The sequence below is a fragment of the Microtus oregoni genome, unplaced genomic scaffold (assembly GCF_018167655.1).
Source record: "Microtus oregoni isolate MIOR12 unplaced genomic scaffold, Mior012 000015F_ref0000493, whole genome shotgun sequence".
Taxonomy (NCBI): Eukaryota; Metazoa; Chordata; class Mammalia; order Rodentia; family Cricetidae; genus Microtus; species Microtus oregoni.
The window spans coordinates 21,406,351-21,431,362 of record NW_024543074.1 but is presented as its reverse complement, the minus strand read 5'-3'; the positions used below and the strand labels follow the sequence as shown (position 1 = coordinate 21,431,362).

General features: G+C 49.0%; 2 protein-coding genes across 10 annotated transcripts in view; both read left to right on the top strand.

Annotated features, from left to right (window-relative positions):
* Ssh2 (slingshot protein phosphatase 2) overlaps nucleotides 1-13,971 on the top strand; it is a 245,552-nt gene extending 231,581 nt beyond the window's left edge. For both annotated transcript variants that reach the window (XM_041664198.1, XM_041664199.1), the window contains 2 exons: nucleotides 2,485-3,319; nucleotides 7,489-13,971. In XM_041664198.1, coding sequence (XP_041520132.1) covers nucleotides 2,485-3,319; nucleotides 7,489-9,573 — 2,920 coding nt within the window. In that variant the 3' untranslated portion in view covers nucleotides 9,574-13,971. The remainder of the gene's footprint in view (nucleotides 1-2,484; nucleotides 3,320-7,488) is intronic.
* A 1,966-nt stretch (nucleotides 13,972-15,937) lies between these two features.
* Coro6 (coronin 6) lies at nucleotides 15,938-24,747 on the top strand. Of its 8 annotated transcripts, XM_041664208.1 has the most exons (12): nucleotides 15,938-16,022; nucleotides 16,655-16,943; nucleotides 18,050-18,307; nucleotides 19,899-20,021; nucleotides 20,426-20,555; nucleotides 20,650-20,831; nucleotides 21,990-22,109; nucleotides 22,528-22,632; nucleotides 22,720-22,865; nucleotides 23,167-23,224; nucleotides 23,334-23,564; nucleotides 23,654-24,747. In XM_041664208.1, the coding sequence occupies exons 3-12, from the start codon at nucleotides 18,110-18,112 to the stop codon at nucleotides 23,777-23,779; spliced, it is 1,419 nt and encodes a 472-aa protein (XP_041520142.1). In that variant the 5' UTR covers nucleotides 15,938-16,022; nucleotides 16,655-16,943; nucleotides 18,050-18,109; the 3' UTR covers nucleotides 23,780-24,747. The 8 variants fall into 8 exon arrangements, with proteins under 8 accessions (XP_041520142.1, XP_041520144.1, XP_041520141.1 ...); XM_041664210.1 differs by lacking the exons at nucleotides 15,938-16,022; nucleotides 21,990-22,109 and adding an exon at nucleotides 21,457-21,576 and having other exon boundaries at nucleotides 16,518-16,943; nucleotides 23,657-24,747; XM_041664207.1 differs by lacking the exons at nucleotides 15,938-16,022; nucleotides 21,990-22,109 and adding an exon at nucleotides 21,457-21,576 and having other exon boundaries at nucleotides 16,519-16,943.
* The last annotated feature ends 265 nt before the right edge of the window (nucleotides 24,748-25,012 follow it).

Here is a 25,012-nt window from a genome sequence, read left to right as displayed (position 1 = left end):
TGCAGGTCTTGTATGTACTGTCACGGTTTCTGTGAGTTGATATGTGTATTAGCCCTGTATGTCTATAATATGTTTCCTTCACAGCATCCACCACCTCTGGCTCTTATAATCTTTCTCTCTCCTTTTCCACGTAGATCCCTGAGCCTTGAAGGGAGTAGACTTTTTTATCTTATTTTTTGTGTATGATGTTTTGCTTGCATGTATGTCTGGGCACCATAAACATGTCTAGTGCCCATGTGCCTTTGGAGGCCAGAAGAAGATATCAGATCTCCTGGAACTACCACGTGGGTGCTAGGAACTGAACCCCAATTCTCTGTAAGAGCTCTTAAAGCCAAACCCAACATTCTCATTTTTTAATTCAAAATTTAGACAAATAATGAAGCAGAAAGTAATAACTTTCCTAGAATGGTTTCTACCCTTCTTGAAAGAATCGCATACCAAATGACGTTCCTCCAGACTTTTCCACTTCTTAACTCTAGCATGTAAACTGACCATTCTAAATATTAAACTTACTTTTTCACTTAACAGTATACCTCAGATATCAGTCCACTAAAATGCCTAACGAAAAATTGGTTTTTTATATATTTTATTTGGAGAGCTGGGGAGATGGCTCAGTGATTAAGAGCGCTTATTGATCTTCCAGAGGTCCTGAGTTTGGTTCCCAGCACCCATATTAAATAGCTCACAACAACCTGTAACTCAGTTACAGGGATCCAATGTCTCTGACCCCTGTGGGCACCTGCACTCATAGTCACAGACACCCCCCCTCCACACACACACCCATAATTAAAAGTAACAAAAATACATTATTTTTTTGCTAATGTTTTTTAAATATTTATTTTATTGGTGTTTTAGCCTATATGTATAAATGTGTGAGGGAGCTGGATCCTGGAGTTACAGACAGGTGTGAGCTGCCATGTGAGTGAGTGCTGGGAGTTGAACCCGGGTCCTCTAGAAGAGCAGTCAGTTCCCTTAACCGCTGAGCCATCTCTCCAGCTCCCATTATTTTATTTTTATTACTGCTTTATGTATATGGGTGTTTTACCTACATGTACATTCTTGGTGCTTGTGGGTGCCAGAAGGGGACATCAGATCCTCTTATCAGGCAGTTGTGAGTCAAACCCAGATCCTCTGGAAGAGAATCCAGTACTCTTAACTACTGAGCTATTTCTCTAGCCCCATTTTTATTATTTTTAATTATGTATATGCATGTGTGTCTGCGTGAGAGTATATGATGTGAGCAGATTCCCAAAGAGGTCAGATGTATCTGATTTCCCTCGTGCTAGAGTTATAGACAGTTGTGAACCCATGATGGTGGGTGCTGGGAACAGAACTTGGGTCCTCTGGCAGAGTGGAAAGCCCTCCTAACCACTAAGCCATCTCTCCAGCCCCCAATGTCTGACAGTTTTAACAACCTTATGCCTTATAGAATATACTTATACAGCCTGTAATTGACTTTTGTATTTTTATTTTATGTGTGCTTATGTTTGTGTGTGTGCAGATATGTGTGTGTATGTTTGTGTGTGTGCAGGTATGTGTGTTCATGTATATACAGAGGCCAGAAGTCAATGCAGGGTATCTTCTTCAGGCACTTCTTCACCCTGCTGAGACACGGTCTCTCACTGACCCTGGAGCTTGCCAGTTCAGCTTGTATGGCAAGCACTTTACCAGCTGAACCATTTCCCCAGCCCTAGCCTTATATTTAAATAAATCCACTTTTCTTTTTGTTGTCTCATTTTTCAGTACCACAGACAGTGCTGTGGTAAATATCCATACATATAAATGTACGTCCTTAAAGTATTTCTCCAAGGAAACATCTGACAGGAAGAACTGATTATTGAAGGGTTAAATCTGGACAGCTGTTGCCACACTTGACTTTTAAAGTCTGCAGGGCCAAGCAAAGGGCCCATCAGGGAAAGTGTTTGCTACTAAGCCTGCTAGCCCGAGTTCAGTCCCCAGGACCCAGGTGGTGGAAGGAGGAATCAGCGTTCCCAAGTTGTCCTCTGACCTTCACTTGTATGCCATGGTATGGCACAAACAGTAAATGTGACTGAAAATAATAATACTAATAATGTCTATAATTCACACTCCTACCAATACCATGAAAGAACTTATCAACAATGACTGTTAACAGTTTTGACTCCCATTAATCTGATTAAAAAAAAAAAGACCTCAACACTCCAAGGCATAAGCAAGGGGATCTCTATGAGCTATATAGGAGTTCCAAGTCAGCCAGGGCTATGTAGTGAGACTCTGTCTCAAAAGGACAACAATTAAAAAAAAAAAAAGTCAGATCTCAGCAATTTATTGTTGTTTTGATTCTATTAAGTTATGTACATTTTGAAGTGTTTATTGTCTTGGTCCATGGAATAGTAAGAAGGCATTTTGCAGGTGATTGAGGTTTCTCTGGATGTGGTTTCCTAGAAGGATGTTCACTTTTTTCATCAACCAAAGTAAGGTGTTTCCCATATGTGTCCTCCACAGCAAGCAGCGGCATAACAAACTCTGGAGATCTCATTCAGACAGTGACCTCTCAGACCACCACGAACCCATCTGCAAACCTGGGCTTGAGCTCAACAAGAAGGAGATGACCACTTCAGCAGACCAGATCGCTGAGGTGAAGACTGTGGAGAATCTCGCAGCCATGCCTCCCGTCTTTGTAGAGCATGTGGTTCCACAAGATGCAAATCAGAAAGGGCTTCATACCAAAGAAAGAGTCATCTGCTTGGGGTTTTCTTCACAGGAATTTCATACCGGACAGATTGAAGATGAACTAAACTTAAATGACATCAATGGATGCTCGTCAGGCTGTTGTCTCAGTGAATCAAAATTCCCTCTTGACAACTGCCCTGCGTCTAAAGCCTTAATCCAACCTGGACAGGCCTCAGAAATGGCCAACAAGTTCCCAGACTTAGCAGTGGAAGATCTAGAGACAGATGCACTAAAAGCAGACATGAACGTCCACTTACTGCCAATGGAAGAGTTGACATCTCGACTGAAAGACGTCCCCATGTCTCCTGATCCAGAGTCACCAAGCCCCCAACCCAGTTGCCAAGCTGCCATCTCTGATTTTAGTACAGATCGTATTGATTTTTTTAGTGCCCTAGAGAAATTTGTAGAGCTTTCTCAAGAAACCCGGTCTCGATCTTTGTCCCACTCAAGGACAGAAGAACTAGGTGGAGGAAGGAGTGAGGGTTGTCGCCTGTCAGTGATAGACGTGGCACCTTCGGAAATGGCAGCTGATGGCCAGAGAAGCAGCTCTTTGAGTAACACTCCCCATGCATCTGAAGACTCTTCAGTGGATGAGGATCAGTCAAAGGTAAAGCTACCTTATAGTCTGTTTAATGAAATTCTCACCAAAGAAATCACTAGAGACTGCTCTGTTCACTTCTTTGGAGGGGTCCGACTCATTCTTGCTAAGCCAGCACTGTACCACTGAGCTTTACCACTGGCCCTAACTTTTTTTATTATTATATGTATGCATGTTGGCATATTCATATGAGTGGAGGTACCCAAGGGGTCAGAGTGATCAGATTCCCCCTGGAGCTTGAGCTACCCCTGGGGTTGTGAGCTACCTACCACAGGTGCCAGGAACTTAGCCATTTCTTCAGTGCCTTGACTCATATTGATGTTAGTAAAGATTTCACCAGTAGATAGTGGGACAGTTGGGCTGAGAGCTTCCTTTAAAACGTAGCGTGCTCTTTTTAAGGATTTTATCTTTTCAGGCTTTGGTGTCATTTTAGATTTATTTTATGTGTATAAATATGTAGTAGGAGGGGCGGTCCCGGACGGCTAGCTTATGCCCCAAAATAATTACACAGAAACTGTATTCTTTTAAACACTGCCTGGCCCATTAGTTCCAGCCTCTTATTGGCTAATTCTCACATCTCGATTAACCCATTTCTAATAATCTGTGTAAAACCACAAGGTGGCTTGCCAGGAAAGATCTTAACCTGCATCTGTCTGGAGTGGGAGAATCATGGCGACTGCCTGACTCGGCTTCTTCCTCCCAGCATTCTGTTCTGTTTACTCCGCCTACCTAATTTTCTGTCCTATTAAAGGGCCAAGGCAGTTTCTTTATTTAACCAATGAAATCAACACAAAACAGAAGACTCCCACATCATAAATATTTTGCCTGCATGTATATGTGTGTACCACATGCCTACAGAAGTCGGAAGAGGGCTTCAGTTTCCCTAGAACTGGAGTTACAGATGGTTGTGAGCCACTGTGTGGGTGCTGGGAATCAAACCCAGGTCATCTCCAAAAGCAACAAGCGCCCTTAACTGCTGAGCCATCTCTCTATCCCTGTTGGAATATTTCTAAAAGGGGATGAAAAAGGAGAGACTTAGCCAAAACAAATGTCCTGACTAAGCAAAGGGATACCTGGGGCTCAGATCAAATCTCAGTAATGATGAAATGTCACAGTGCTGCCTGAGTGAGACCTACCCCTGAGAAAATGATATATTTGAGAAACATTTTATCCCAGAAGGTTTACGAGCTAGACACATGCAGATAGTTGCTGGAGATGCCCATGCTGAGTTGAGTGATGCTAATAACATTTGTGACTTCATCTCCAGTCCTTTGGTACTTAAGAACCAAGAGATGATTTGGGAGCAGACAGTATCCTAAGATTCCTCTCCAGTCCTTTGGCACTCAAGAACCAAGAGATGGTTTGGGAGCAGACAGTATCCTAAGATTCCTAAGTGGCATATGATTTGTTTTGTTTTGTTTTTCAAGGCAGCATTTTTCCATGTAGTCTTGTCTTTCCTTAGAACTCACTCTGTAGACCAGGCTGACCTCGAACTCAGATATCAACCTGCCTCTGCCTCTCAAATGCTGGGATTAAAAGCATGCACCACTGTATCTGGCAATATATGATTTCTTGTGAACCAGCTCAGAAGTAGAAGGAAATACCATAGATAATCAAAAAGGTTGCTTTGTTTTGTTTTGTCTGTTTGAGACAAAGTCTTAGATTAACATACAAAATGTCCCCTGATAATCTTAATGGACTTGATTGTATTTTTGTGATGTATTTATTTTGCAGTACTGGGGATTGACCACAGAGTCCTGTGCATACCAGGCAAATGTTTTACCAACTGAGGTTGGTACTAACAGCCCTAGTGAGATACTTGAGATCTCATGATTTCTGCCATATTTCATCTTTTATTTCTTCTTCTCAATTACCCAAAACAACTCCTGCCTCTACTTCTGTCTTCTGCCTTTATTGTGTTTCTATGGGAAGTCAGAATGTGCAAGCTCTCTTTATGGACCAGTCAGTGTAGTAGCACTGACAGAAATAGCCCTCCCAACTGAGTCCTTGGTCATATGAGTCCTCCTTCCATGGCCCGTGCACATACCAGGCTTACCGGGTCTGCCAAGATCACCTCTGCTTGATGTCCTGGCAGATTTCCTCCAAAGGCAAGACTGACCTTGTTATTTATGCCAGCTGAGATGCTTTTAAAGGAGAAAGACCAGCACAATTCCTGAGGAAATGGTGTATTTTGGAGTCTTACATAAAATGTCAGCAAAACAGGCTGACAGTAGTAATGCTCTAACTTTAAGGAGGGCCATTTCTAGTTTTTTTTTTTTTTCCATTTCTAGTTTTTGAACTTAATATTTTTGCATTTGAACCTGATGTTTTTTCTAGGTTTGGGGTGTCTGTTCTAAACCCACGGGAATTGTTACCTTGTAAAGGAAGGAAATACCTGAGAGTAAGGTTTCAAAGGTTTCTGGGGGACGTGGCTGACAAGCCAAGGGTACTGTTCCCAGAAGGAGCCACATGAAATTTAAGGATTGTTGCCAGGTACATGCTTTTAATCTCAGTACTGGAGAGGCAGAGATAGGCAGACCTTAGAGTCCAAGGCCTGGTCTATGTAGAGAGTTCTGTCTGGAACAGGACTGGAGAGATGACTTCTCAGTTTAGAGCGATTGTTCCTGAAGAAGTCCTGGGTTCGATTCCTAGCATCCATGTGGTGGCACACAGCAATTCACCATTCGATTTTCAGGGGACCTGATACCCTCTTCTGACCTTTATAAACACTAGATATGCACATGGTACACATGTATGCAGGAAAAACAGTCATACACTACACAGAAGACTTAAAAATCTTAAAAGAGGGGCTGTTAAGAGCACCGGCTGCTGCTCTTCCAGAGGTCCTGAGTTCAATTCCCAGCAACCACATGGTGACTCACAGCCATCTATAATGGGATCTGGTGCCCTCTTCTGGCCTGCAAGTATACATGCAAATAGAACATCCTACACTTAGAACAAATAAAACTTAAAAATAAAATATTTTTTTTTAAAAAAATCTTAAAAGAAGCCAATGGTGGTGCACTAGTGCCCGCCTCTAATCCCAGCACTAGAGAGATAGAGTGGGCGGATCTCTGAGTTCTAGACCAGCCTGGTCTACAGAGAAAGCCTGTCTCTAAAAACAAAAAAAGCAAAAAATCTTAAAAAACAGAAATTTAGAAGAGATTGTGAGGTCAGACATAAAGCAGATTCTCACAGCCAGGAGGAACAGTGATGTGGTAAGAATTAGTGAGAGAAAACAGCAGAAATCTTCCACGTCAGACATCAGGTGACAGCCACAGCCGTCTTGCCCCATCTACACTGGGCATACTGAAGGTGGCTACCAAGCATTTGAAAGAACTATGGTCCTCACCTGAATAAGTTTCTTTCACATTAGAAGTTAATAAGCCAAAGGGCTGGAGAGATGGCTCAGTGGTAAAGAGCACTGGCTGTTCTTCTATTGGACCCGGGTTTAATTCCCAGCATCCATGTGGCAGCTCACAACTGTCTGTAACTCCAGTTCCAAGGGATTTGGCACCTTCATAGGCATGCATACAGACAAAAATACCAATGCACACAAAATTAAGTAAATCTTTTTTTTAAAAATATTTATTTATTTATTTATTATGTATACAATATTCTTTCTGTGTGTATGTCTGAAGGCCAGATGAGGGCACCAGACCTCATTACAGATGGTTGTGAGCCACCATGTGGTTGCTGGGAATTGAACTCAGGACCTTTGGAAGATCAGGTAATGCTCTTAACCACTGAGCCATCTCTCCAGCCCTTAAGTAAATCTTAAAAAAAAAAAACCAAAGAAGTTAATAAGCCAACTAGGAAAGGTTTCGTTTACCTCTTTGTGGTCTAAGTTCTAGAGGCTCACGGGACTATGAAAATATGGATTACAAAAGCTCCCATGACTATTTGAACATTTTAAAACAAGGTCCTGGATCAAGATGTTCCTTGAGTAAACAGAACAAAATTTAGTAGACAGTGTTATACCTTATAATGAGTTTCCTCTCTCTAGCCTTTAATGATGACTCCTTGTTTGTTTCCATGGTCTGAAAACAGTGAATCTATGCCCCTGGGACCCATAACTTATGTCCTCAGAGATAGACAGGTTCTCTTGGGTCAGAGGATTACTAAATGAAGTATTAGCCACAATTTGCCATAATCATCTCACTATTTTCTCTTCTTAGGCAGTCTCAGAACTTGTCAGCCCAGACATCATCATGCAATCTCACTCAGAAAATGCAATTTCAGTCAAAGAAATTGTCACTGAAATTGAATCCATTAGTCAAGGCACTGGGCAGGTTCAGTTAAAAGGAGATATGCTCTCTAACCCATGCCATACACCAAAGAAGAACACCGTCCATGAGCTGCCCCTGGAAAGAGCACATGCCCCTGAGAACAAACCTGGGCATTTGGAGCAGGATGAGAGTTTCTATACAGTCCAGCCTGAACTAGCCGAAGATTCAGGGAAGTACAACCCAGAAGGCTGTCTAATCGCACACCCATCCACAGTAGACTTGGAAGAAGAGGAACCAGTTGAGGAAGAACATGACTGGGGCCCAGGGATGCACCCTGGTGCCAAATGGTGCCCTGGGTCTGTGAAGCGAGCCACCCTGGAGTTTGAAGAGCGCCTGCGACAGGAGCAGGAGCACCATGGTACTGCCTCTGCAGGTGCCACATTATCCAATCGCAAAAACTCTAAGAATGATTCTTCTGTGGCAGACCTTATGCCAAAATGGAAAAGTGATGAAACCACTCCAGAACATTCGTTTCCCCCCAGAGAAGCAGAGATGAGCAAGGGGAAAGGAAAATGCAGTGGGTCTGAAGCTGGACCACTATCCCACTGTGAACATAATGCCACTGCTCCAGCCCCCGAGCGGGAGAGTCATTCCTTGCAAACACCTCAGAACTACCTAGGGTTGGATACTGGAACTAAGAAGCAGGAAGGAGACTTGAAGAAACAGAGAGCTGTGATTCCAAACCAGGAATGTGAGACACAGGCTATCCCTCTTCCCCTTCCCAAGAGAATAGAAATTATTGAGTACACACAAACAGTTACAACACTTGATCACACTGAGCCAGGAGGTGAAGCAGCACCCAGCAAAGAGGGTGAAAAACCAGGACTGAGGAAGGTGAAGATGGAGAGATCTGTCACTATGTTTTGTGCACTGGATGAAAACCTGAACAGGACTCTGGACCCCAGCCAGGTTCCTCTGCATCCCCAAGTGCTACCTCTGCCTCACTCTTCCTCTGAGTATGAGAGGCTCACTGACCCAACCCCCATGCTAAGTAGCCCTGAAGACAAGGGAAATGGCCCTTCAGCACCCTTCGAGAAAGCAGCACCTTTGGTGAGTGGCAGTACCCACATAGCATCCATCAACTTGGATTACCTGCATCCCCAGTCTGTGGTTCACCTGGAAGGCTGCACAGAGCAGAGCAGCACCACAGACAGCGAGCCGTCTACAGAGCAGGTCAGCCGGGAAGACAGCCAGGAGGGCTTCCTTTCAGGTGGCGGTGGAGTGGCACACAAGTTATCTCAGTTAAGTAATGAAGACCTAAATTTAATTAACAAACTTGGTGACAGTGCTGGGGTGTTACAGAGAAAACTGGACCCGTCACCTGAAGCCTGTAGAATCCCACACAGCACTAGTAGTGAAAATATAAGAAATCTCAGCCACAGCCCTGGCGTGGTGAAGGAGCATGCTAAAGAAATTGAGACTCGAGTGACTTTCCAGGCAGGGCTCACCAAAACATCACAAATGAGGCGCTCAGCTTCTCTTGCCAAGTTGGGTTACCTGGACCTTTGTAAAGACTACTTAGCGGAGAGAGAGCTTGTCTCCTCGGAACCTCCTCATCTCAAATTGCTTCAGCCCTTCATCAGAACAGACTCGGGCATGCATGCCTTGATGGCCCAGGAGCCCTTAGAAAGCCCAGGTGCCCACCAGAACCCACAGCCCACCAAGTATTTTGTAGAGCAGCTCAAAACAACAGAGTGTATTGCACAGAGCAAGCCAGTGGAGAGGCCCCTTGTGCAGTATGCCAAAGAATTTGGGTACAGCCAGCAGTGTTTGCTCCCCAAGGCAAGACCAGAATTGACTAGTTCTGAAGTAGGCCTTCCTTTGCTACAGACACAGGGCCTGCAGTGTACAGACCCCGCTCCAGGGCTGGCTGTGGCACCCCGCCAGCAACATGGCAGAACTCACCCCCTTAGGAGACTGAAAAGAGCAAATGAGAAAAAACGGACAACCAACCCCTTCTATAACACCATGTGATCCTGAGCCTGCACACGGCGTTTGTAAAGGGCGGTGGGATATGGAAGGAACATGCACTTTATTGGTTAATTTTATAATATTTTGGTCATTTTACTGCTCCTGGCTCATGCAGGGTTTGGGTTTTTCGTGTGTGTGTGTGTGTGTGCGCGCGCGCGCGCGCGTGTGTGTACATGCGTGCATGTGTGTTTGTGCACACATGAGTGTGTACTGATTTGAAAGGCAAGATCATTTTAGCATTTTTTATTTTTAAAAAAATTCAAACCTCAAAAAAATTTTTTCAAAGAGCACCTTTATCAAAGGCAAATTGCTGTTTTTCAATCAACTGCCACCTGTCTCCTTATTTTGCCCTCTGAGAAAGACCTGCCTGCTTGGCTGAGGGAAAGAAACAGGGTAGGTAGCACTGAGGCTTGGAAGTGGAGATGGCTCACCAGGCCTGAGATAGCCTGCCCTCTGAGGGCGGAGGGAAGTCGCTGCTTCCTTTGGAGTTCATGAAGTTGCAGGTTCTGCTGTGCTCTAAGAGGCAGTTGAGACTCCATTTCTCCTGGTATCCCAAAGTATATCAATCATTGTGATAAAGGGATTAACTATTGGCCTGGTGATAGAATTCTACAAAGTAAATAATTTTCCCCAAGAAAACAATCTGAAATCTAAGGGGACCCTAAGCAAAACTCAAGGTCATCTGTAGAGAGAGACACATTAAGAGAGAAGGTTGAAACAAAGGTGGAAAAGCAGCCACTGAGTGACTTCTAGGTTAGTGGAATCCACACAGGTGGGGCCTGGCCCCTCTACGAGGTGACGGGCTCTGCCACAGCCTCCAAACTAAAGACCTGGAAACAGGTTTGAAAAACAGCAAAGTCAGTGTGTTCTTGTAAAATGAATACATACGTGGGGTTTAACCCTTCCATTACTTGAATATTCTGTGGGCCTTCAGAGTTTAATGGCCATAGCTTTCCAATTCACTTTCTTCTCTCTTGCTGTTTTCCCTATCTGCCTCTTTCTTAATTTCACAGATTATATTTTAATTGTTACATTACATACCTATAACCTATTGAATACAGTTTTCTATGTTATCCCTGTTAACACTTGACATAAGTTTTTTTTTCCTCATTTTCCTGGAAGATTTGTCTTTTCTCTATAGTTCATACACAGTATTTATGTACATAATGTCACTTTTTTAATGTTTTATTGTTAATATTGTGGGATCTTTTCTGATTTATTCTTTTTAAGGAGTAGAGTTGCAACTGGAAACAGAGAGACACCAGAAGTGAGCAGACAGTTGTTGGTAGTATATTAATGGTGACTTTGATTGTTTTAAGTAGAAACTTCTAATTGCCAGCTCCTGCCAAATTATGCACTTCCTCTTCAAAAACCTCTACAGGCCCCCATTAGAGTACCCTGAATGCTAAAGTCCAGGAACATTGTTTGCACAGCCAGGCAATATGTGCATTGCTCAAAGTAGCCTCTTAGTAGGGCTGATGCTTAGGGGCAGCTCAGCCAAGGGTGCAGCTTCCATTTAGGACGCCATTGCTTTGTTGCTAATGTGCTGATCTTCACACTGGAGGGTCTGCTGTAAATAAGCCTCTGAGTCCTACAAAAAATGTCCAGCCTGAAATGAAAGAACCCAGTAACCCACCACAGCTCATTAGAAGGGAACTGGGGCCATTTTCAAGTTGTCCAGTGTGGATCCAGTTGCCATGCTAAAGCCATGGTTGGGTATAATGTCACTGCCAGGAGGCAGTTAGAGGCCTGCTGCTGAAAACGTATGGTGTTGAAGTTGCGTATACCTGTGCTGTCTTGGGTTCCTTTAAATCTCAGCTTTGTGAGCCCTGGGTGTTTATGTGTTGTCTCACTACATGGTAGGTACCAGCGTGAGGGTGGCTTGGGAGGCAAGATGGTGGATCACAGGGCTCATGTGCTAAAGAGCCCCGTCCACCAATATGATGGGAGGACAGGAGGTTATGGCAGAGTGAGGAGTGTTTGCGTGGAGGTGGGGGGTGGTAGCGTCACCAAAGGTAATGAGAGCTGGGTATAGTGGTGCACATCGTTAACCTCAGCACTTGAGAGACTGAGGCAGGAGGATCTCTGTGAGTTGGAGGCCAGCTTAAGCTACAGAGTGAGACCCTGTCTCAAAAAAGTGACATCTATATGCCACACATTATCAACAATGGCCACTATCCTCTCATTTGCCAATATAGAAAGCATTTCTCATAGCAGAGACTAAGAGAAAACCCTCTGATGCTTGGGGTGGCGGTGGGGGGAGGGGATACCTGTTTCTGTTTCAAAGAATGGGAGAAACCATCTTGTGCTGTCTTCCTTCTTAATGACATTTCTTACCATTTCACTCACCTGCCCAGATATCTCACACAGGGTATATAAGTCAGCTATGCCAAAGGGTCTTGCCAGCCCTCCCAAACCCCCACATTTGGGTGTTCTTAAGTCATGTTCATGGCTAAGGCAGGTACATAATAAGCTGTTGAGGACTTTTTTTTAACTTCAACTTTTGATAATTTGATTGCCTGTTTGCCTTTTCTGTTTATTGAAAGCCCAGACCTGACTGATGAACAGCTGAGCAGGAAAGGCTTTGACCTCTTAACTAGTACTTCAGCTCCTGCTCAAATGCCTCTCTATCTTTACTGCAGTCCTCGGTGGTCCTGGAAGAGCGTGAGCACACGTGTGAGCACCTCACCAGGCTGGGCTGACACGTCAGTGCCTGGGGATTGGACGGGCAGTGGGAGAGGACCCAGCACAGTAGGAGGTGGGAGAGGACCCAGCACAGTAGGGGGTGGGAGAGGACCCAGCACAGTAGGGAGCATTTGGTTTCCTCTTGCTCTTTTTAACACATTTCCTCCTGCATGCCACCTCTTTGGGATCTTAAGTGTTTTCCTGTTCTGTGCCTTTGTCTCTGCCACTCTTTTCTTCTTCCTCATTTTGAGAACTAGCAAGAGCTCCAGGGACAGCCTGGGAATACAATCCCAGGCTCTAAGGCCTCCTGCTCCTGAGCCCAGATGCCTCATCTAAGAAGCCTCTGGCACCACAGCTCATAAGAGTCTTCACCCGAGGGTTTCACTTAGTAAAGATGTTCTGTGGGAGTTGGGTTTTTTTTTTTCTAAGAAAGCATTATGCAAAAAGTTTTAAGGGCATTTTAAAGAAAAGCCATTTTGGGGGCTTTTTCAAACTATTTGTGGATACTTTGTTTACTTTGTAAGTATTAAAATATGCATCATCTTGGTGGCCACTCAGGCATTGAAGCCATGCCTGTCCTGTGAGTCCTTCCCCAGAGAAATGCCATATTATCGTCAGCCCCTGTGGATAAATGGGTCAGATGTGGCTGATCTCCGTCTGTGTCCGGCACTGCATCCAGCAGTCTTTTTTTCCTCAGTACTGGTGTGTCTCCATAGTGATGGTCGTGATGGTGAATGACTAGTATGGTGGTTTCATTTTCAATTTTCGGTGGTAGACAAGGTGACATTTTCATTGTTTCAGCACCAATCCAACTTAAAACATCATGGACATTGTTATCCCTTCCAAACTAAAAAGATAAAGCATGTATTGGACATAAGTGTATGTGTTGCCTCAACTCATCTGGCACCCATGTTAGGAAGAGGCCTTCCACCAAAGCAGGAAGCTGCACAGTCCTCCCCGGGCGTTGGGATTTCTTGATGATGCCATGGAGAGCTACTGCACGGTGCTTCTGTACTCCAGCCTGAAGCAGAGGGAACTAGGCCTGGCTTCTGCTATAAAGAGAACCAGCCTCATCTCGGTGTCCCAGAGATCCAGGATGGGGGATCTAAACTGGAATCGCCCCTTATCTTGAAGAGCCCCTTCCCCTACCACCAACAGGTATATGGTTGGTGCCACCAATCTGTCTTCACAGCGATGCTAGTGGCAGTGCCCTGCCCACAGAGAGCTGATGCCCCAAATGGAAAACTGAGGAACTGACATAATGTTTCCTAGTCAGTACACCCATTGGGAATTGTTTGGTTTTATGTTTTATTTGATTGTGATTTGTTTGGCATAGCTAAAGGTGCCTTCCCAACCTCCCCCCGCCTTTTTTTCAGACTTTGTTTTTTAAGACTTGTTCAAAACACAAACAAGTCCAAAAGACTCGCATTGACTGTTACCTTTGCCCAGGCTACCCCCAAACTTCTATGCTCTCATTTTATTAAATAAAAGCAGGTGCTCCCTGGAATCTCTGGGACCTTTTTGAGGCATTTAAAGCAGAATATAAAGAGTGGTCTCATCTCCTTCCTTAATCTTCCTGGTGGTTGGGATGTCCCACTTGTATCATAGCTGTTTTTATTATTACTGATGTGCTCCGCCGTTTTTAAATGTGAACTTGTGCGCAGATGTGCAAATTCAATGTTCTTGTTACAGATTGAATAAATTTTTATTTTGAAGACAAAACGTGTACTTCAAATGCAACAAAGGAGGAGGGTGCTGGGGAAGGTGGAGAGGTTAGAAGAAAGCACTGACAAACAAAACAGCCCTCACAGTTCAGTCAGGCATGCATTGAAGAACTCTGTATAGAGCAGGGATAAATATACGTGTGTATGTGTGTGTGTGCATGTATATAACTTACCTTACACAAAAGACGGATTAGGAAGCAGGGCTACCAAAAATTGCAGCCAAGGAGGCTCCAGCTTGGTGCCAGTCAGAGAGGTGCTCACCAAAGCAGTCACCTGAGTGCTAGAATGAATAAGCAAATTTCTCCCCCCATCTGTGGTGCAAAGTGACCGTTGTGGGACGTCTGCAGTGCCCTGCCTTAGCAGGGACCGGATTTGCCGGGTGAGTGACCTCACCGGACATCAATGCAGAACAAGTTTCCACCACGGTGAAAACCACACTGGGCTGCAGAGATGGTGGAAGGGCTCTTCCAGAGGCCCTGAGTTCAGTTTTCAGCACCCACATAAAACAGCTCACAAATCCAGCTTCAAGGGATCTAAAGCCACTCTCCTCCACAAACACCCATGCTTATGTGTACCCCCCACATACACATAATCAAAAATAAGTTTTTAGTATACATCAATGGTGCAAGAGAGACAGAGCCAATGGGTACATCTGGCTAGGTCCCCACTTCTGCCCTTTGAACAAACACATGATGAGATGCTAGGTGCAGCACTGCTGTCCAGGGAAAGCTCGAGTATTACTTGCCCAACTACCAACCAAACTTGCTTATGTTTCCAAAGAAAACCCAACCTACCTCTTTCTGAATCAGGCAAGTCAGGAGCGTGACACGCCACTGTTCTCTAGAGGGTGTCCCTGACGGTGAAGGTACGGTCACTTCTCAAAACATTCCAGGAGTGCTCGGGCTTCTGACTAACCAAAATATGTTGTCTTGGCTTTGTAGCCAAAGCAGATGGACCAAATCATGTCTCTGTTGTTAGGTCTCTTTCAGGAAATGAGATCATGAAATGAAATCCCTGTTGGCCTCATGGATTGCAGCTCAGAGCCCACTGACAGCTCTGTGGAGTACCAAGCCCAGGTGGCTTCTTCCCCTGACTGCTGTTTTGTTTTTAGCTTTATATGTGTGGATGTTTTGCCTGCATTTATGCTGGTGCAACAAATGTGTGTCTGGTACCTGTGGAAGCAAGAAGAGGGTGTTGGATGCCCAAAACCTGAAGTTATACATGGCTGTGAGCTGCTGTGTGGGTTCTGGGAACCAAACTTGGATTACCAGAATGTTAATAAGTGTAGTTCTCCCAGAACAACGTGAGTTACTAGTGTCATAAAGAAGCAACTAGTCATTTGAGTCTAGTCTGCCTAACCATGTACCTGGAATCTTAAGGTAAAAGACTCTATCCATCCTCATGGCTACACAAACACACATAGAAGCCATCAATCATTTCTGTAGCACCAACAATTTCTGGTTCTGTTTCTCTACAAGCCACTGAACACCTAGACCTCTCCTAAAAAACAAAGCCACCTGTAGGCACCCTCACACTCTCTCTCCCCTCTCCCTCTCTCCCCTCTCTTCCCTCTTATCTCTTCTCTTCTCTCCCCTCTACCCTCCCTCTCCCCTCTTTCCTGTCTTCCCTCTCCTCTCTCCCCTCTCCTCTCTCTCTCCTCTCTTCCCTCTCCTCTATCCCTTCTCTTCTCTCTCCTCTTTCCCCTCTCTTCCCTCTTCCCTCTCCCTTTCCTATCTCCCTTTCTCCCTTCTCTCTCCTCTCTCCCCTCTCTTCTCTCTTCCCTCTCCTCTCTCCTCTCTCTCCTCTCCCCCCCTCTCTCCTCTCTCTCCTCTCTTCTCTCTCTCTCCTCTCTCCCCTCCCTTCCCTTTCCTCTCTTTCCTCTCTTCCCTGCCATGCAGAAGACCGATTCTATGCAGCCTGAAAGTGACCCCCATACTGCCCTGGGAGGGAAGAAATGAAACCACAGGCAGGCATTGGGTAAACAGCAACTCCAGGAACTGGCTGCTCTTCACAGGCTGTATTTTATCTCCTTGACCTTGAACAGTAAGTACTTCAGACCTGTAGGTCGTGGGAGTGAGGGAATTCTGTCCTAGAATAGAGGAACCGGCTCAAACAAAGGCCCTCATCTTCAGAGTTGGTCCCTCTGACCTCTAAAATGTGGCCAAATATCTGCCAGCCTTTTCCCCTTGAACCTGATGCTGGGATTAGTTGCTTTTTCTGCCTGGTCTCTGAACTTTCCTGCTTCATGCCGTGCTCCGTGGAACCTTTGAGGGTTCCACTTATTAGAATGGGGTGAAACACCTATACTGTTCTCAAACGATTGCTATCGCTATTAATAAAAGCCATAGCCTCTCAGTTACCCTGGGCCAGCCTAGACCTTCATCAAGCGACTGAGACGATTTCCCCAGAGCATCTTCTAGGGCCTCTTCCCAGCCGGTCCTGGCTGTACAGCCCCACAGCCCCGCCCGCTGGGAACGACTAAATTAGCTGAGCGATTGCGGCAAGAATGCGGCGCTCAGGCACCTGATCACTCGCGGTGGCTCCCAGTCTCGGTGTCCCGCTTTGGACAGAGCGCCTGGGCCACCCGAACCTACATACGAGGGGCGGAGGGAGACACGGGGCACGCACACGCCTCAAGCACACGCACACTTACTTTTCCCATTTTACCGGGGCAGGCGAAGTTGAGACGCAGGACTTTCCCGCGCTGGACAGGGCGTGACCGCTTTGGCCTGGCCCTGCCCCCCCCCCCCGCCGTTCGGCCCCGCCCCCCCCAGGTTGATGGCAGCAGCAGCTGGGACAGCAGCGGATCCGGCAGGCAGCTGAGAGCCGCAGGCAGCGGCCTGAACGCGCGACCCAGTGCCCGGCCCCGGACGCGCCGCCGACACCTCCCTCGGCCCCCCGCGTACCCCGGCCCACTCCACAGAGGAGTCGCCGCGAGAGCACCCCCGCCCGGCTTAGGACCAGGTACCCTCCTCCCCGCCCCCGCCCCCGCCCCCGCAGCCAACGGAGCGGGCGGGGTCTCTGGAGGGGGCAGAGGTCTGCGCCCCCCCTTCCCCGCCGCTAAATTCGGTCCGGCAGGGCGGACTTGGTGTCTATATTTGGCCGGACAAGCAGCTAGCGAGGAGACACCTAGTCTCACAAGAACTCACTGCCAGAGCAGGAGGCTAGAGGAGGGTGCGGGTAGGCCGGGCTTTAGGCCTGGGGCTGCAGGAGCCGTTTGAAGGGCACAGGGATGCCCGGGCTGGGGAGGGCCAGGAAACAGTTGGCCTCTGGGAGAGCCTGGTGTGCCCCCTTGGGAAAAGTGGCATAACTAAGGTCCTGGCTCCAGAAAAAAGGACCTCACCTCCTCACTGGTACACATCTGGTCCTTGCGGTCCTTGCCGATGGGGTCAAGGACTGCCACTCTCAGGAGAACCTACTAGAAGCCCCAGCGCAGGCACAGGCAACACGCTAAAAAAAAAAAAAAAAAAAAAAAAAAAAAAAACAGGCTAAAGTATGATACTCATGTCACTTGACCATAATCGGGCTTCTCAGAGAAGCCTGGGCATGGTGAAATGGACGGAAGGGAGAGCCACTTTATACTGCCCACTCCCGCACATCCCCACCCCCCACCACGGGAGGAAACAGTGGCTGAAACAGGCTAACCAGAGGAAAGAACGTTTCTCTTGGCAAATTTGTAGAAAAAGACACATGTGCCTGAACTCTGCCAGAGATGAGAATTTGGGATCTTGAGGGCGGGAGTCCTAGCCCCACAGCTAACCTTGAACTAAGGTCCAGTGACTACCAGAGAGTATGTTGAGTAGTGTATCTCTAGGAGGGATAAACACTTGCAAAACAGTGCTCATCCATGGGCAGCAGCAGGAGGAGACCCACTGATACTGCTCCTCAAAACATTCTGTTCCGCAGCAAGCTTCAGTCCTGTCGGCCTCCGTTACCCCGAGCCTGTGTGTCTATGGCCAGCCTCCCCACCCTAGCCTCTCAAACAAAGATCTGCCTTCCTACCTTGATCACTTTGAAGAAAACCCCCTGCTCCTTACCAGATAATGCTCACTTCCTCCTCCCTCTCGCAGTTGGCAGGATCAAGGACCAACGCGCCTCTAGGCTCTGCATCCCAGATCTTTGCTCCAGGCATGAGCCGGAGAGTGGTTCGGCAAAGCAAGTTCCGCCATGTGTTCGGTCAGGCAGCAAAGGCCGACCAGGCCTATGAGGACATCCGGGTATCCAAGGTCACATGGGACAGCGCCTTCTGTGCCGTCAACCCCAAATTTCTAGCCATTATTGTAGAAGCTGGAGGTGGGGGTGCCTTCATTGTCCTGCCTCTGGCCAAGGTGAGGAGTGAGGGAAGGGAACCGGTTGGCTGGGACCCCTGGGCTGCCTCGCTGGAATCCAGTCCTCCATCAGAAGGGCAGTCTCTGTGAATTGGCCGCTCTCCCCTCCCCCTCCCTGAGCAGCAATATCGGAGTGGCCTATGCTCACCCTCTAGGCCATGCAGCCCCTGTTCCCAGCAGGGACCAAGATGAGAGCTAGTGGTGGAGCTGGTCAGGTGCAGAGCCAAGTAGTCAGATTCTGACCTTAGTTTTCACCAGTACGAGAGAGAGAATGTGTTAGATTCTCCCCTGTGTGACTGCCATTCCAATGCCATTTAACCACCCCCTCTCCCAGGCTGCATGGTCTGGGCCAGTGCCAACCCTGCAGAGTCTTCACAGCTCCCAAAATCAATTGATGGAGATAAAGAAAAGTGGGCCCCCAGCCCTGGCTAAGGGGCATTAGGCACCAGGATTGCCTGCTTGTGGTTCCAGGTGTAACCAAGGGAAGGAAGGACCTGGTACTGGGGTAGAATGAAAATTAAATGAAAGGAAAAAATACATAAAGCCAGAGTCCTCCTCTGCACACTAGGAAAAGGGGCCAGGCAGTGACTGTCACCTTCGCAGACACTTGGCCGTCTCCATCCCGGGGTAGAGACCCCAAAGCAGACATAGCCTTGATCTAGATACTGACCCCTAGACCTTGCTAGAGGAGGCCCCACACGTGGCAGGGTCAGGAAGAGGCCTGACAATAGCCCATGACTCACCCCAGACAATGTAGACACCAGCCAGAGCCACCTCCTCCCCTGTGTGACTGCCATTCCAATGCCATTTAACCACCCCCTCTCCCAGGCTGCATGGTCTGGGCCAGTGCCAACCCTGCAGAGTCTTCACAGCTCCCAAAATCAATTGATGGAGATAAAGAAAAGTGGGCCCCCAGCCCTGGCTAAGGGGCATTAGGCACCAGGATTGCCTGCTTGTGGTTCCAGGTGTAACCAAGGGAAGGAAGGACCTGCTGTAGGAACCAGGATACCGCGCTCAGGTTGCTCACTTCAGTCTCTTTAGGAGCTTCCCACAGATCCCAACTTGGGGAACAGGCTTAAGTACATCCTCCTCACAGGGTGTGGGGGTCCATGCCTGTGAGCCCAACATTGAGCAGACCAAGGCAAGACCAACGTAGGCTAATAAACATAATGAGACCTTATATTTAAAAACGGAAGTCCTTCTCCAAGTAGGTGTCTTTTGGAGAACACTGGGTTTAATTCAAGTCTGTGTTCTAGTGTCTTGCTGTGGGTGCTTTGTTAAGTCGCCATGCCTCTCTGAATCAGACTCCCTGGTACAAATGATTTCACTCCGTGCTGTTCAGCAGAGTTCAGAGAGCAAACTGGATAAGAGGCTGAGATGTCTGCAAAAAGAAAACTAATGATATGGAATCTATGGGTCAGCAAATGCAGTGACCACTCCAAAACCACATCCAGGAGGGCCTGGAGATGCAGCTCAGTAGTTTAGCAGTTGCTTAGCAAGTGCCAGGTCCCAGTGTGTGCACATGTGTGCGTACACACACACACACACGCACACAAAAGTGGTCCCACATCTCCTTCTCTGACCCCTCCAGACAGGACGTGTGGATAAGAACTACCCACTGGTCACTGGGCACACTGGCCCTGTGCTGGACATTGACTGGTGCCCACACAATGACAACGTCATCGCCAGTGCTTCAGACGACACCACTGTCATGGTAGGAGCCAGGTGGATGCTGCCAGCTGGGTAGGGGAACAGAGAGGTGCCTCACCTGTGCTGGGGAAGGGCACCTACCCTACCCTACCCTGCCGGTTCCCGGATTATTTTTAGTTAAATACATGCCCACTCCCTCCCAGAATGCACTGCCTAGAACTATTATCATGGTCAACTTGGGGCCCTAAGAGAAGGGGTACAGCACTCTGGACTTTTTCCTGACAGAGTGAATGGGGAGGTCTCTGGCGAGCTGGCAATGCTCCCTGGTCCTGAACAACTGCTTCTGTTCCCCGGGCACCACCACACCACTACACTATCCTGTACTTGACACTTAGCACTCAAGAGGGCCAATTGAGGGGGCGGAGCTATCCTGTATCCATCTACTTGTTGCCTTTTCTTCCTACCTAGGTGTGGCAGATTCCAGACTACACCCCCGTGCGCAACATCACCGAACCTGTCATCACACTCGAGGGCCACTCCAAGCGTGTGGGCATCCTCTCTTGGCACCCCACTGCCAGGAATGTCCTGCTCAGCGCAGGTCTGGGGACATTTAAGAAGGGTCCCGACTATAGATGAGGGTGGGAGTGAGGAAGGCGGGGGCCCGGATGACCAGGCCTGGACACTCTGGACAGGTGGTGATAATGTCATCATCATCTGGAATGTGGGCACTGGGGAGGTCCTGCTGAGCCTGGACGACATACACCCTGACGTCATCCACAGTGTGTGTTGGAACAGCAATGGTAGCCTGCTAGCCACTACCTGCAAGGACAAGACCCTGCGAATCATTGACCCCCGGAAGAGTCAGGTGGTTGCGGTGAGTGCCGGGCCTGACTACTCCCTAGCACCCCTTGCTCGACACCAGCTGGTAGCATCTGATACCCACTGTCATCAGAGCCTCTGGTCCCAGCTCTTACCTGTCCCATCCCTACTCCAGAGATTAGTCAAGACCCCCGCATCCCCTGAAGGCTTCACAGTCTCAACCCCTGCCCTGAGTAAGCCCCCAGATTGCAAGCCTCTGCCTGCCCCTCTTCGTTCCTCTCCCATGCATCTCGAGCTCCCGAGGAGAGCTCCTTGCCTTTAGATTGAGGGGAGAAGCTGGAAACCGCATCCTCCAACCAGAACCTGCATGAAACCTGAGCTCCGGGACCCTCTCCTCTCAGATAGCCAACGCCATCCATCTTCCAGGGACAGGGACCTGAACTCGGACTGACCCCCTTCGCACCCATTGACCCACTGGGTGGGGATGAAACAATCCTCAAGCTTTGCATGCCCCTGGGAGGGCAATGGCCCTGTCCCTCTGTCCTGGCCAGCCTCTGTCTAACCTGGGGTGTTGGGGTTGGGGATGTGCATGTTTGCGTGGAGCACAGGCGTGGCGCGGCTGGGAGCCGCCAGGGGCGGTTGGGTGGGCGGGTACTCTAACCCACTAACCCTGCGAGCAGGAGCGAGCCCGGCCTCACGAGGGCGCCCGCCCGCTGCGGGCCGTCTTCACCGCAGACGGGAAGCTGCTCAGCACCGGCTTCAGCAGGATGAGTGAGCGGCAACTCGCACTCTGGGACCCGGTAGGCCAGGCCAAGCCGGCGCAATGGCTCGCTTTGCAGGATCAGCCAGGAGCACCCTCCCGAGCGGTGGCCAGGCCCAAGAGGCCCAGGCGGAGCACAGGGCTCCCTTGTGTGTAAAGCCCCACTGCAGCCCCAGGGAGCCAGCAGACATCGCCTGCCCCAGGGATCGATCAGCCCTTGAGAGTGCCTAAGGTCTGGGACGTGCTGAGAGCTCCGCACCTCCTGCTCGGTCCCCGCCCTGATAAGTCTCCAGGCCAGGGTCCTGCCACAGACCTCTGTGAAACTTCATTCTTAGGACCTTTCCCCCGCCCACCCCACACTCAGGTTGGCAAGGTGGTTGCTCAGACCTCCATCTTCCCCAAGGCAGGCAGTAGGGTGATGCTCCTCCCTTCTCCCCCCCCCCCCACCACCAGGAGAGGTTTGCAGCCCACGAGGGGATGAGGCCCATGCGGGCTGTCTTCACGCGGCTGGGTCATATCTTCACCACGGGATTCACCCGCATGAGCCAGCGAGAGCTAGGCCTGTGGGACCCGGTAACACAGTTGGAGGCTTGGGGTGTGTGCCCCGGGGGCTGGCATCACGGGCGAGGGGCCAGACGCCCCGCACCCGCAGGGTATGCCCATTCTGACAGGGCTGAAGGTTGCTGCCACCTCACACACCCGACACTGTCCAGCTTTTTTTTTTTTTTTTTTTTTTTGCGTCGCCTGAAGGAGCTCACGCTGGCGCCCCCTCCTGGTGATGCCTAGTCCCTGGGGGTGGTTTGCTGTGACTGCATGCAACCGCACAGGGTATACTTGTGCCAGGGAAACGGAATGAGAAAGTCTAGAAGAGAGCCTGTGGGACTCACCAGATCTGCCTTGGGAATGCATGGGATTGGGAGTGGGCATAAAGTGAAGTCTGAAGCAGCTCGGGAGGGTGAACAGGGTTGGTCACTCTTTCTGTGCTTGGCAGAACAACTTTGAAGAACCGGTGGCCCTGCAGGAGATGGACACAAGCAATGGAGTGCTCCTGCCGTTCTATGACCCCGACTCCAGCATTGTCTACTTGTGTGGCAAGGTGTTGGAGGCTGGGTGGGAAGGACCACGGCTGGGATGGAGATGAGGGCCCTGTCTGTCCATGCCTCTCAATTGACTGGTTTTGCAGGGTGACAGTAGCATTCGGTACTTTGAAATTACGGACGAACCACCCTTTGTGCATTATCTGAACACTTTCAGCAGCAAAGAGCCGCAGCGGGGCATGGGTTTCATGCCCAAGAGGGGACTGGATGTCAGCAAGTGTGAAATTGCCAGGTCAGCACTTCAGTCCTTTCTATCCTCCTTCCCCTCTTCATGTCAGCTCTTGCTCTCCAGGTCTTCCCCTAAGGGAAGGGAGCCACACTGGACTTTTTCAGTGACTGTCCCGGCACCCACTAGCCTGGCATTCCACCCAAGGTGTTTTACCCCAAAACTGATAATGTGTGCAAAGTTCAGTGTACACTGTAGTTACTTGGGTAGTTACTCAGCGGATTGGCTTCCAGTCCCTTAGTCCCAGGCATGGGGCTTTAAAAAGAACAGGGAGACAGCAAGAGTGTTGAATTCCCCTTCCTCACAGGTTCTACAAGTTACATGAACGAAAGTGTGAACCCATCGTCATGACCGTACCTCGAAAGGTGAGAAAGGAGAGGAGTTCGGCAAGGGGGGTGGTTGGAAAGCATCAAAAGGCAGCAATCCGGTCGGTGCCCAGCTCACACTGGCCCTCTTGTCCACTCTACCCCTCAGTCGGACCTGTTCCAGGACGACCTATACCCAGATACGCCCGGCCCTGAGCCAGCCCTGGAAGCAGATGAGTGGCTATCGGGTCAGGATGCAGAACCTGTACTCATTTCGCTGAAAGAAGGATATGTACCCCCCAAACACCGCGAGCTCCGGATCACCAAGCGCAACATCCTAGATGCGCGTCCGCCTGCTGGTCCCCGGCGCAGCCAGTCAGCCAGCGACTCCCCTTTGTCGGTAAGCTCTCAGATCTGACCCGCTCTACCCTAGCTCTGCCCGCTGCCTCCTGCTCTCTGCCATGGTCTCCTCCGTCCTCCGTGTATCAGCAGCAGCACACCCTGGAGACACTGCTGGAGGAGATGAAGGCCCTTCGCGAGCGAGTGCAAGCCCAGGAGGAGCGCATTACTGCTTTGGAAAACATGCTGTGTGAGCTGGTGGACGGCACGGACTAGCCTGGCGTATTTGCTGCGAAGCTCTGCACACTGCAGATCCGATGGAGCAGGGCGCACAGACTGGCATCGCCGACCTTTGGTCTGGAACTCCGTACCCTGCTTCCTGGGCTTGGGGTTAGGGGTGAGACCAGAAAAGAAACTGCATCCCTCGCGGGAGGCCTGGACATGAGGATCTTAAGTGGCAAGGACTGAGCTCCGTACTGGGCCCCGACTTTAGACTTTACAGGATTAGGCCTAGAGGGAGCCTGGGATAATGCCGGCCTTAGTAACGGTGGTGCTTAGTGGTGAGGTGGTGTCCCTTGTCCCTTACCCTGGGCAGGGGAAATGCTTAGCGTTAGTGCGCTGCCTGGGGCTGACCTCACGTGGATCTCAACACGTATCCCCAGAGTCTCAGGAAAATCCCCTCATTTCTCCTAATAAGCTCACTTGATTTCCTTCACAGTATGTGGGGGCAGATGGGCAGCACCCCATTTCTATTGCTGGCAAAGCCTGACCCACTGGCTTCACCCATCCCATCCATGGCACAGGGCTCTCCTCTTTTTCCCACTTCCAAAGATGGCAGCTTCTTGGAGACAGACATACCCCACCAGAGAAATCTCAGGAGAACTGGCATGAGGTCTCTCTCTCTCTCTCTCTCTCTCTCTCTCACACACACACACACACACACACACACACACACACACTGCCTCCAGCACTCTGCTGAGTCTATAAAAATACTGAAGCATAATTAATGAAATGATTTACTAAGTACAAGTTTGTGCCTCCTACATGGACGGCTCCCCCCACCCCATTCCCTTTTTGGAATCCTGGGGAACCCAGAAAATGCAAGCTGGGCTGAGGACCCGCCAGGCAGCCTCTTACCCTAGGTCAGCCATCTTTGCATTGAGGTTCCAAAAACCCCCACCTCCCACCCACCGCAGGCACTCCTCCCCTAATAAAGTTAGGTAGAAAAGCATCTGGTTTGAAACCTCTTTATTTGTGCCTCAGAATCAGTCTGGTGCCCCTGGCATCAGGGAAGGGACTAGGAAGAACAGCTTTACTTTGTTGCTCTTTCCTTGCCCCCCTTTTGTGCCCCTTCTGAGCCCCTGGCATAGAAGCCAGCAAGAAGGTGGCCCCAAGACAAGGGTGTGCATGGGCCCCTGCCCAGGGAGGGGGGACTGTGCTTCTTTAGGTGGGTAGGGCGGAACAGGGAGAGCCGGGGTTAGCACCATTGGATAAAGGGTGTTATTCAGC

Coding starts and splice junctions, on each gene's coding strand:
- Coro6 (XM_041664208.1), top strand. CDS start 18,110: ATGAGCCGGAGAGTGGTTCGGCAAAGCAAGTTCCGCCATGTGTTCGGT. Junction 20,556..20,649: donor GAATGTCCTGCTCAGCGCAG/GTCTGGGGACAT, acceptor CACTCTGGACAG/GTGGTGATAATGTCATCATC. Junction 22,110..22,527: donor AGCTAGGCCTGTGGGACCCG/GTAACACAGTTG, acceptor TGTGCTTGGCAG/AACAACTTTGAAGAACCGGT.